General features: G+C 39.9%; 1 protein-coding gene across 6 annotated transcripts in view; it reads left to right on the plus strand.

The window, feature by feature from the left end:
- Window positions 1-12,769, plus strand: part of LOC137290732 (focal adhesion kinase 1-like) — a 136,316-nt gene that overhangs the window by 116,848 nt on the left and 6,699 nt on the right. For 5 of the 6 annotated variants that reach the window (XM_067821846.1, XM_067821841.1, XM_067821843.1 and 2 more), the window contains 13 exons: window positions 1,302-1,337; window positions 2,645-2,742; window positions 3,728-3,812; window positions 4,422-4,525; window positions 5,200-5,315; window positions 5,713-5,813; window positions 6,331-6,420; window positions 7,009-7,213; window positions 7,689-7,768; window positions 8,158-8,426; window positions 8,860-9,060; window positions 10,662-10,757; window positions 11,177-11,303. In XM_067821846.1, the coding sequence (XP_067677947.1) occupies window positions 1,302-1,337; window positions 2,645-2,742; window positions 3,728-3,812; window positions 4,422-4,525; window positions 5,200-5,315; window positions 5,713-5,813; window positions 6,331-6,420; window positions 7,009-7,213; window positions 7,689-7,768; window positions 8,158-8,426; window positions 8,860-9,060; window positions 10,662-10,757; window positions 11,177-11,303 (1,608 nt within the window). The remainder of the gene's footprint in view (window positions 1-1,301; window positions 1,338-2,644; window positions 2,743-3,727; window positions 3,813-4,421; window positions 4,526-5,199; window positions 5,316-5,712; window positions 5,814-6,330; window positions 6,421-7,008; window positions 7,214-7,688; window positions 7,769-8,157; window positions 8,427-8,859; window positions 9,061-10,661; window positions 10,758-11,176; window positions 11,304-12,769) is intronic. The other variant, XM_067821842.1, reaches the window with a different exon arrangement.

Here is a 12,769-nt window from a genome sequence, read left to right on the forward strand (position 1 = left end):
ACTCATCAGAGTGATATTCATTTAAATGAACTTCGTGACATTGTTGCGTGAGAAGACAACAGGCAGCTGTCATCAGTTGTTTCGTGGACCATGCTGTGTAAGATACCACAAATGCAATGCTGATTAATATGGCATTTCTAATTAGATCGCCTACGCTTCCACTGGGGTCCATTGTGTCTGTTGTTTGATATTCTGGAACCAACTTTTAGATTCAGACATTAAAGAAAATAGGCATCATTATGAAAGAAAAATCGGCTTCTTTAAACAGTTTCTTGACAATTAGATAGTTCAGTCATTGATTTCGCTTGGAATTTTCTGCTCTGCAAATTGCAAAGGTAATGCAAATGTTTCAAATGTTCTGAAGCGCATTATCATAGAAAGTTACTGCATGTCATTAAGATAAGTCAGTCTTTGAAATAAATGCTAAATTGTAATGGGTATTGTGAACTCCATTCAAAGTAACTGTGATTTGTCTTGAAATTGTCTCATATTTTATTAAATGTAATATATAATGTAAAATATAAAAAAGTGAATTGTAAGAAGACACCTATTGAACATGTGTAATAACGTTTCTTTTTTTGTAATGTTAGACATGTTTTATTTTGAATCCCCAAAGGTATTGGGTTTTTTTACATATTGAAAGCATCTAATTTCTTGTCATGAGTTGTTTTATTGTCTCCTTGTTCATTGCTAAAACATCCAGCCTCACTGCTAACTAGAGTCAGCTTTGCTTCTGTGAAATGAAATATGAAGGACTATTCGTCCCCTCAGAGAGAATGTTGAGAATTTCTGCAGTATTGCTTTAGCCTAGAGCCAGGAAGATTGGTGTCTGAAAGTGATTATTCTGCATTCAAACTGTGTTATTTTCTTGTTGAAAATACTAGAAAATTGTTATTTTAAACATAGCTATTTGTATTTGTTATTAATACCTGAAAAAATTTGACTTTGAAGAAAGGGAAATTTTTGGAAGTGAAAGTCATTTTGTAATGTAATTTGATTGTTTTGATTGCAGTACTTTTCTATGTTGCTTTTTGTGCAATCTGAAAATAGTAACGATAAGTGAATTACTAACAACAGGAAAACATAACCAGTTATGAAAAAGAAAAGGAATGTACTGCAAGAAAGATTTTTAAAAATGAATAGGTTAAATGAGGGAGATAACTGTCTCTTCCCATGTTAAACTTACTCAAGACCAACACAGTACAGTCTCTCTATGCCAGGAGGCGTCGCTAACATCAGCAGGGCCTAGGCTGAGGTATACAGGTCAACATATATCTTATTTTAACCGCCTTGTATCTCAGGTGCTCACAACTCGAGAGGTAGCAAGCGAAAGAAAAGTGAGTTCTGTTTCAGTTTGCATGGTGTTAATTAACAGCCACAGTGGACAGTTGCCTGTGACCGGATATGACCAAATCTGACCACCACTGTGATGCCAGCATGGGACGTAACTGTCTGGAGCGTGTAGAATATGGGGACGTTTTGTATGAGGCTGATAGGAATTGGCATTATTTGAAATTTCAGTTCCGATTTTACTATTTACACTTAAAATGTTTTTAATTTTTTTTGTCACTTTTAATTTCTTGATTTCAATTGATTTGTACTTTCTTAAACTTGTTTTTGTAGTTGTATTAATGTTTTAAAATAGATTTTTAGGGGACTTATTTCTTACTTTTTCCAATTAGCAATCTTGTGAATATGATTATTCAATCATGTTAGGTGAAGGTTGAATGGAGCCAATTCCTACCAAATCGTTCAAAGGCCCTCTGAATTTGATGATGCAACTGTGGATTGCAAAGTGCATTGTGAACAATGAGTGCTTGACGTGTGAGCCTGTTGTGTGCAAGTAATTGCATTTTGATCTGATGCCCCTCATCACTTGTATCTATATCTCTCCTCTGCTTCTAGGAATGAAGGCAGGATTGTATGGAATGTACAATTAGATGCCTTGCTTCTAGATCAAGTATTCTGTGGCTGACACAAGCCCTGTCTCTCAATCTGTCGTCTTTAGTCGTGCCTGATAAGGAATCATTGACATGAACATGCTGTCTAATGTTATCAATTTTTTATGAAATATACAATTTTGTGGTTTAGCCTAGAGGTATTGAATAAATGGATCGGATATTATTCATCAACTGACATGTACATGTAGTATTAGAATAAATTAACACTAGAAACTAATACTGACACTACATAGTGCATGATGTATAGATTGAAAACACAAGTTGAAACTGGAAACTGGGAATCAACTATCCAGCATGCTTATAAATATGTATCTTTCTGAATACTTATGGGGTAGACTGGTTAGAGCGTTTGTTTGTGACGCTGAAGACCTGGCTTCCTTTCCCTCTTGGGTATATTTGAAGCCAATTTTGGGTGTTCCCCGCCGTAGTATTGCTGAAACATAGCTGAAAATATAAAACCATAATTAATCACTCTGAATTCTCAGCCAACTTTTAAGAATCCTTTTCCATTCAGTACATATATTCTTTTCAACAAAAGCATGGGCTGAGTTTCATGTGACAGTTATAACATTGGTTGGCGCTAGCAGCTTCTCTGAGCAACCTGCCACCTTGATGTTGATACATTCATTTTTAATTGTATGGTCAGTTTGGACATGTCGCTTATCGATATGTTGGTGTTTCAGCACGTGACTACGAGATTATCCGGGATGCCATCAAGCTAGTGGAGATTCTGGGAGAAGGACAGTTTGGAGATGTGTACAAGGGAAACTATATCGACAGGGTAAGTGGATGGACCTATCCATGTGTACTTGTGGGATTATGGGTAAACATGGCCCCCTATGTTGGTCATGGTAGTCATGGATCGGTGATCATGCTTGGAATCATGGGATATTGTGTCTCTTTGTCCGCCAAAAACACTTTAAGATCTGGGTTAGAAATAGTCTTCAGCAATCCTAACAGGATTGGGTGGTTAGACTTGCTGACTTGGTTGACACAGGTCATCATATCCTAGATTGATGCTCATGGTGTTGATCACTGGATTGTCTGGCCCAGACTCAATTATTTACAGGCTGCCACCAGGTTGACTATTGCTGAGGACGGCATTAATCAACAAATCCTCAAACTCCAGAGATGTTGATCAGACTCTGAATTGTCTGGTCCTGACTCCACCTGGTATCACTACTCACAAACAAACAAACAAACAAATAAACTGACATGTAGGCAGAGAATCTGTTTTTAGGGTTGAAGGTTGAAGTGATGATTTTTGAGAGTTTCAGATGCTGATATTTGAATCTTAGTGGCAGATATAATTATGTCATCTGTTTTTAACCCTGACAGTTTTTCTGTGATCTAGTGTGTCATTTAGGATGACTGGTTGTGTACGGAATGTCTTTAACTGCTGTTTTAAGCAAGGGGTTTAGTGTTTTCATTGTTGAATATATGTCGTAGTTGCAGCAAAGTTCTTGAATCAGTGGAGTTGAGGGACAAATTGATGAGTCTTGTCCATGGCATGTAAAATGATGTTAACTTGAGGGTCATAGCTGGATTAGTTGTAAGGAACATTGACTTTTTAGAAGACAAGGAAAACTGAAGCAGGGTTGTATGTTGGGCATCATGCTGAGTATGTGATGCAGGAAGGAAAATGATTAAATAGAACACCAAGAAATATGACACAGGATTTTGTGCTGACCTTGCATTGTGTTGACTGTAGATTGTGTTAGTCATGTATTGTGTTGACTGTATATCGTGTCGGCTGTGTGTTGCAGGAAGGAAGCCAGGTGCCCGTGGCTGTCAAGACATGCAAAGAAGACAATGAGGAAGCCATGACAGAGAAGTTCCTTGAGGAAGCCTGTGAGCATTATACTTCCCACATAATATACTTCCAGGATACATCAAATATACTTCCCAGATCCATATGTATATTGAACAAATGTGCCAATTAACATCACAAATATGTCAATATTGTCACAGACATGGTGGATATGTCAATATTTATTTGAGACATACCACTATACTTGTCACACAAAACAGTAATGTCAGTATACATTTCAGATGTCAGTATATTTCTCATTGATGGCAGAGTTATGTCAATTAGGAGATAAATGTCATGTATCTGCCAGTTTCCAAGTGTTATTGAAAATTGGAAGCATGTGATTCAGTCATGTCACAGACACGGTGATATCCTTCAAAGTCATGTCACAGACACATTGATATCTATGCAGTAATGTCACAGACGTGTTGATATCCTCATGTCAGTATGCGTCTTATGTCATTGTCATGTCGGTATACTTCACAGGCATGTCAGTATTTTTTACCAACATGTCGATATTCACAGACAACTCGGTATCATTCATGTATTACCATTCATTGTTTGAAATAATGGAATACTAATAACCTACTCTATAACCATAACATGTTTGTGAGCTTGTGAGTGCATGTCAGGACGTATTTGTGTTGCAGACATCATGCAGCAGTTCGACCACCCCCACATCGTGAAGTTGATAGGCATCTGTTCTGAGTCCCGTCCTGTGTGGATCGTGATGGAGCTGGCAAGGCATGGAGAGGTAAGGACTGGCTAATGAGTATGGGTTTATGTGGAGATGGTCAGTGCACCAATACCCATAGTGTTTTACATGGATGTGAGGCAGAGAGAGGCAGAGCCAGATTATATATTTGTGGACATTTATGGGATGTGTTAGTGGTTGTCATGGCTGGCCTTATGGTTCATAAGAAGCCTCTAACGAGATCTGGTGGTCAGACTTACTGACTTGGTTGACACATGTCATCGGTTCCCAAATGCACAGATCGATGCTCTTGCTGTTGATTACTGGATTGTCTGGTCCAGACTGGATTATTTACAGACCACCGCCATGTAGCTTGAATATTGCTGAGTGTGGCACAAACTAAACTCCCTCCCTCACTCACTCACTCACAGTTTGTAACTGGTCAGTGGTGAGAGGTTCAAATCCAACCTTGTTCCTGGTTATGGTGCTTGTACAGCAAAATGTTATGTTTGATAGTTGTGTCAAGATGGTAGACATCTACACTCTGGGCTTCCTTGCACGATTTAGCTGACACTGACATTATTAAAGTTGTGAAGGACAACAGTCTGTCTTTGCTTCCCACCATGACTGGTAAAAAATTGTTCATGTTTATATCTCTCTCTTTTAACCATGTGGTCACAACATTGACTGATATGTTAAATGAAGATATCTCATTGAAGTGGTTGTTATTGCAGATGCGGGCCTACCTCCAGAACAACAAGCCCCGTCTGGACCTAGTGAGCCTCATCATGTATGCCTACCAGCTCTCAACAGCGCTCTCCTATCTGGAGAGCAAGAAGTTTGTACACAGGTAAAACCAGCACCACCATGCATGTACAGTTAATACAATTCCCTTCTATGTTAAGAGACGGTAAACAAATAAGTCAACGGCCTTCCTTTGTTGAGACAAACTATTTCATGTTATTGTTGTTAAATATTAAATGCATTTCAAATTCCTGGCTGTATCAGTTATCTGTAGTTGTCTATTATGCCTAGAGGAAAGTAGATTCTGCACTGAAACTTTAGTCCTGTTGGAGTTATCTCCCTTTGACATCAAGATCATAGTATCTGAATTGAATTTTAGAACACTCTTAGCTTTTGATGATTTGTGTGCAGGTGAGTTTCATTTTTGTGTCATTATGTGATTATGTGATGCTCCAAGGTCATCATTCTGATTTTGAATTGAAAACGTTCATGTTTTGTTGCAGAGACATTGCGGCCCGAAATGTGTTAGTGTCTGGGCATGACTGTGTCAAACTAGGAGACTTTGGTCTGTCAAGATGGGTAGAGGAACAAAGTTATTATAAAGGTATTCTTAGCCTATCCTCTGTTAAAACATACTGAGGTGTTCTGCAGGAAGGAATAAAAAGAATGTACATTATGTATATCAGTGTCTACCAAATAAATAAAGTTACTCTTTTGTCCTTAAATCACAGCGTAGTTAACTACTAAAAGGAATAAAAAAGAATGTATATCATTGTCTTCCGAATAAATAGCGTTACTGTTTTGTCCTTAAATCATGGTATAGTTAACTATGAAAAGGAATAAAAAAGAATGTATATCATTGTCATCCGAATAAATAGCGTTACTGTTTTGTCCTTAAATCACTGTATAATTAACTACTAAAAGGAATAAAAAAGAATGTATATCAGTGTCTACCAAAACAAAACGTTAGTGTATTGTACGTATCTGGTGTTTTATCTGTTATGGGACCTTAAATGGTGGACTTTGGTGTTATGTTTTCTGTATATTTCTAGTAAGGTGTTGTTCAGTAAAGCCTAAAGACACCTCTCAGTTGTAACAAGTGTAACTTTCCTCTTCTTCAGCTTCCAAAGGTAAACTTCCAATCAAGTGGATGGCTCCTGAATCAATTAACTTCCGTAGGTTCACAACAGCCAGTGATGTGTGGATGTTTGGTAAGTCTCAACCTCCACCACAAGTTTCAGCAGTGTGTTAAAGTAGCTGACTCCTTTGTCATTGCGTTCCTGTGCCTATTGCAGGGTTTGTTGGTAGTGGTTAAAATGTCATCAGTCCCTGGTTGTCAGCCTGTAAAGATCTGTGTTAGATTGGATTTCAACAACCAATACTTGTTGTATGAGGCGATTAATAGTATCAGGTGGTCAGTCTTGCTGTCTTGCTTCACATTTGTCATTGTATCCAGTTGAGTAGATCAATGCTCATGTTGCTGATCACTGGACGACCAGCAGCAATTTTCCTGACTCAATATTCCCAGCCATTTATAGCTGGAGTACGGCTCTGTGCTGCATTAAAAAAATCGAAAAAAAATCTAAACTTAAAAGAGTAAACATAAATCTGTAATATTAATTTTTACTGTCATTATGGGTGAAGGTTGTCAGTATCATATCTGTGATTGTGGGTTTCGTCAGATTTCCATTGCTTCAGGAAAAACAGTTCCGGCAACTTGAAACTAAACTCACTCATTTGTCTCCATAGTAAATAAGTACCACCATCGTCCAGTGAGAGTTGATGTCTTCCTCTTCCAGGTGTGTGTATCTGGGAGATTCTCATGTATGGTGTAAAGCCCTTTCAGGGCGTGAAGAACAACGATGTGATCGGGAAGATTGAGGCGGGAGAACGGCTGCCCCTCCCGGCTGGATGTCCTCCCTCACTCTACAACCTCATGTGTGTCTGCTGGCAGTATGAACCTTCCAAACGACCGTCCTTCGCTGACCTCAAGACATGGTTATAGTGAGTATGCACTTACTGTTATGAAAGGTGGCTGGTTGTGGTTTTGCTCCTTGAAATCATACTTAATAAGTGTTTGTGACTTTTTTTATAGTGAAGACATGGTTATTGTGAACCCACTCGTCAAATATATCCTTGTTGTAATGATTTGAAGCACCTGTGGCACTAAACTTAATCTTGCAGGACGTAAGGTTGTGCAAATAGCAACTGAGACTGTTATGCAGATCTACATCAGAGATTCTGCTGTTTTGTGTTAGTATCGTATAGACTTGTTCAAGTAATACAGAGATAGAAGAAAACTCCCAATCATACACTGATAATGCACTTGTTTTATGGAAAATGAACCTGTCCTTCTGAAGTTGTGTGTACAAGTGCCTTACGGTGCCGGGGTTTAATTTTACCTTTTTTGACATAGTTGTGTTGAGCTTCATGGCAAGGTGTCCAGTTCCCGTAGAAGATCTCTGTTTTGTGTTTGCAGTGAGATCCTTGAGGAGGAGAGGAACAGACAGGAACAGGAGATGCACAGGGATAACAGGAGGGTCCAGGCTATATCATGGGGTATGTAGCCTAGGTGGGATAGGAGAAGTGTCCAGGCTATATCATGGGGTACATAGTGAAGGTGGGATAAGAGGTGGTCCAGGCCATATCATGGCGTACATAGCCGAGGTGGGATAACGGAAGGGTCCAGACTATATCATGGGGTTCATCATTGAGGTAGGATAGCAGGACTGTTCAGGCAATGTCATAGGGTATGTAGTCTAGATGGGATAACAGGAGGGTTTGGGCAATATCATGTGGTTTGTAGCCTTTGGTACCGCAACTGAAGAGTCGAGATAAAGTGAAATTAAGAGTGATTGTTCATGTTTTTTCAGCATTTGTTTGTTCAAATACTTTTCTTTGCTTGACTGTTTTTCTGTGAAGAATGAATGGATCTATTCAACTTGCAGTTTCCAATGGTTCAGACGATGAGCCCCCACCACCCAAGCCTGCCCGGCCACTCTACCCAGGGTCCACTTCCAACCTCAGCTTCAATTCCAGCGTGTCATCCCTCCCTCATCAGTGGAACTCCACCTCCAACCTCCCCAAGGGCCACAGCACCCCAGCAGGGCCATCACCCGACATGGCAGCCATTAAATCACTGGGAAGGCCAGATCCTGGGCCACCCCATGTGAACACCTTGCATGGATATTTCCCATCTTCCACAGGATACATGCAGGTGGGTGCAGCTGTGAGGGTCACAGAGAGGTGAATAGGTTGAAGGTAGGGTGCAGCAGAGAGAGGGTTCACAGGGTGGTTGATAGATTGAGGGTGCAGATGTAAGGAGTACATGCAGGTGGGTCCAGCAGGGAGAGTCTGAGAGAGCTTCATAGATTGAGGGTGCAGATGTAAAGTGAGAATAGTGGGGTACATGCAGGTGGATGCAGCATGGACAGTCACACAAAAACGGGTTGATTTAGGGAGGGGATATAATGTGAAAAGAATGGGGGCAGGTGGATGCAGCAGGAAGATGGGGAGGGATATTGAGGATGTGGGGTCTGAAGATAGGGCTATTAGTATCATCATCATCATCATTGTTATCATCATCATCATCATCATCATCTTCATCATTTACACTGTCATTCCCTGATAACCTTCATTGTTCCCTGCAGGTGTCTGCTCCTGGTACCACCAACTTCACCACAGGTTTCACCTCCAAGACACAAATGGATCCTTCATATCCACCCTACCCCAGTCACAACCACAATCAACACTCCCAGGACCTCATCTCTTCAGGGCACTACCAGGCCCCCTCCCCACGAGACTCCTTGGTCCTGGGGAGGATCTCCCCACCCCCCACCCCCAGAACACAAGTAAGTTGCCACCTTGGTCATATTGGGTCTCAGGTTACCCTATCATCACTCCAAGTTTTGTCTCTTAGAAGAATGTGATTGAGAGTTGGGTGTCATCATTGTGCTTCTTGGTCTGAAGAACTGCTGAACCTCATGTTTTCCCTCTGATATCAAATGGACACACCATCACTTAACTGACATACTGTTTGGTGGCATTAGACCCATGACTGTCAGTTGCTGCCAGGGTCTGACAGTCTCCAGTCTCCTAATGCTTGCAATAAGGTGATGGCAATAGGGATTGGGTGGTTACTTTCGTGGCATAGATACATGCTCATGCTCTTGACCACTAGTTTTATGCTATTTATTGGCATCCATGATACAGTTGGAATGTTACCAGAATATGCATTCTTGTTTTGTTTTCTCACAGATTTGTTGCGGGATATGTTTTTTAACAATCATTTTGCTGTCAGTATGATTATATTTTTAAGTAAATTAAGTATTTCTGACTGTAAATTTTAGTTTTGATACATTAAAATCAGTCAGTATGAATATGCAGATGTTTGAAGTTCGTTGAAAGATAATTTCATATCCTACCACCTCTCCTCCTTCATAAGCATGCCTTCTGTCATTGTCAATCTTTAACAGAAAATTACAAATGATTCTATGGAGATTTCCTTGTTAACTGGACAGTTTCTTTTGATCCTATGTATCCTTAGACAAAACAAATGATCAGGCAGGGCTCACCATTTGCGCCACCATCTTTTTGCTGTTTTATGATTGGCTGACAGTAAAATGGTCTTTGTCGCTGATTCGTCTCCACTGTGTAATGGGCTTGAACTGTTTAACAAATTATTGTGCAGAATGACTTGTTGATTCGTCTCCACTTTTAGGTGTGTTCGTGATGAAATTATCAGTCTTGGAAGATGTTGTTGACTTTATGTGGTGGAAGGGAAAGGGAGAGTTTGACTGTAAATGTGTTTCTGAGATTTTATAAGGTATAAATGTAAAAACTGGCATGTATGCTCATCGAATCTGTCATTTACAATGCACTCAAATTCCACCTGGTGTAGCTAGTAGATGTTGTTCCAGAATACAATCAGATGTTGTAACAGGGAGCATGTCCATCATCCCCTGGCCTGCATTGTCATGTATTCTTATTCTGGAAGATATTACAGTGCCATGATGTATAATCCAACCTTTTTGCTGTTGACAAGTTCTAGTGTTTTCATCTGCTACTGGTCCGTGTTTTGTCCAAAGGGCATTGCGTACCTTCGTGGTCTAAGCATTTGGTCATCAAACTGAAGGCCCAAGTTCGATTCCCCACATAGGTACAATGTGTGAAGCCTATTTATGGTGTTCCCTGCCATGATATTGCTTGAATGTTGGTACATGCAGTGTAAACCATACTCGCTTACTCACTCACTTGTATTTTTCAAACAGTGTTGTATATTTTAACATACATGATTGAGATCAAAGTATAAGTCATGACAGGTTCTTGGTGGTGTATTTTCCATGTGGAAACAGTATTTCAAATTCTTTTCTAGAGTGATCTGAATATTATAGGAAGTAAGTATGTAAAAAGAATGAAGTGAAGATCTAGAACAATCTGGTGGCTATTTCAGGAGCTGGATGAGGAGGAAATAGCATATCGTCTGCGTCAACAACAGCGGGAGTCAGAGGAAGACGCAAGGTGGCTGAGGTCGGAGGAAAAGAACTTGGTGAGAGTTTCTTTTCATTTGCCTCTTGTCAGATAATATTCCAGCTGTGTGACAGTGGCCTGTGAATCTAGTCTGGAGTAGACAATCCACGGACTGATGTCATGAGTTTCTTAAACATTTCATAGTTTGGATAAAAGGAACACTGTTGTGAAAAGTCATGTGAAAAAAAACATGTTTAAAAATAATTTTAACAACAGTATGTTATTTCAGTGACATTAAGTAAATGCTCTGACCAAAGAGTAACCATGTGATGTTGTGACTTTTACTTACTGCAACATCACAGAAAAGTCATGAATATGTCATGTTAGTAGCATCGAGCTACCATGTTGCTGACAGTCTCTGATTATCAGTGATGAATGTGTTTTCTGAGGATGAACAAATGTCTGTCTGTTTTACCAACTCACTGACACATGTTGCAGCGGAGAGAAAAGTGGGCAGTCCATAAAGTCCGCCATGACGATGACAGTGACAGCACAAAGGAGAACTCTCCACCTCTTCCAGCGCCAATTAGTAAGACGGCGCCAAGGCTAGCCAGCCAGGCCTCCAGTGAGTAGACATCAGCTCCCTCCAAACAACCAAACCATTACAGATCTCCCCTCTCAAGTCCTTCAAGTCCTGTTCACAGTTCACTGTATGCCTTGTTATGTTCTCCATGTGTGCAGGGGCTGTGCAGTATCTAGTTTATAAAGGCCTTCCCTCATCATGCGGAGACCTGGTCTTGATCCCCCACATGGGTGCAATGCGTTGAGTCCATTTCTGGTATTCCCTGCTGTGTTGATATTGGAATATTGCTAAGTATAGGAGAAAACATGCATACGAGGTTTTGGTAGACAGTGTAAAACCGAAGGTGGAGGGATTACACAACGACGATGTTTTCACATTGTCTACCAAAACCTCGGAGAAGTGTTTTTCTGTTACATATATACTGTCGGTAATGGATAATTACAATGTAGATGATCATTTAATGAAGCTAGATAGCAGTAACTGAAGTGCAAGTAAAATCAATTTAATGACAGTAAATAGATAATTCAAACCCTTCCGTTGGCCTAGTGGCCGTTTGGCAAAGTATCTGCCTACAAGTCTGAAAGATGCAGTTCCAGTCTTGCTTGGGAAAATGTTTGCACTTTGAACGTGATCTTAACAATGTTTTTCAATTGATTTCAAACACTCACATATCATTTGAATGTTGATGTTCATATAGAGGTAGGAAAAGACAATTATAAAATGCAAAACCTGGGAAGAGGTCTTACTAGCAAACAAAAACCTCAAATGCAGTTTTCTGGGAAAGCAGGAGATGACCTAGTATAGAGTTAAAAGCACACCTCAGGTTTATATAAGCGGAGTAAAACTGACCTCACTCACTCACTGACTGACTCACTTCATGTATCCCAAAGCGAGCTGAATTCGACGTCCTGGTGATTTCAACGATTCCATTGCTAGCGCTATATCGTGGAAGTATGTGCACGATCGGAGTGCACAAACAGTTTCATCGGTAGGACGAATGATCAGTTCCTGTCGTGAGGCGTTTTATTGACAATTGAAATCAAGAAATTAAGTTATGTAAAGAGCAAATAAACAACAACATTATTTACCCTCGATCGTTAATACCACTTCAGATGCAAAATCAATTGCCTATATAACAAAAAATAGTGAGGTTATGTATGAAACAGGAAGCCACGTGATCAAAACACGGAGGAGGGAAAAGTATGGCTCACCGTCGAAAACACATACAAATATACTTGGAAGTGACAAGCGACTGCAGTTTCGCCGATACGATGTTATAAAGGCTATTTTTGTTGGAAACACATGAAACGTTTTTGTGATATAGATTAATATACCTTTATCACTCAAGGTTAGCAAAATCAAAACTTAAAATGATATTAAGGATAAAAAATACGTTTTTGTCTTATACCGTCGAAAACCCCTAACACTGGAATACCACTATGAATTTAAACACTGGAAAATGTCAACATGACACTTTGGGCTCAAATCAAACTCAATCACTCACTTGC

This window comes from Haliotis asinina, chromosome 7, assembly GCF_037392515.1.
Source record: "Haliotis asinina isolate JCU_RB_2024 chromosome 7, JCU_Hal_asi_v2, whole genome shotgun sequence".
In the NCBI taxonomy this organism is placed as follows: Eukaryota; Metazoa; Mollusca; class Gastropoda; order Lepetellida; family Haliotidae; genus Haliotis; species Haliotis asinina.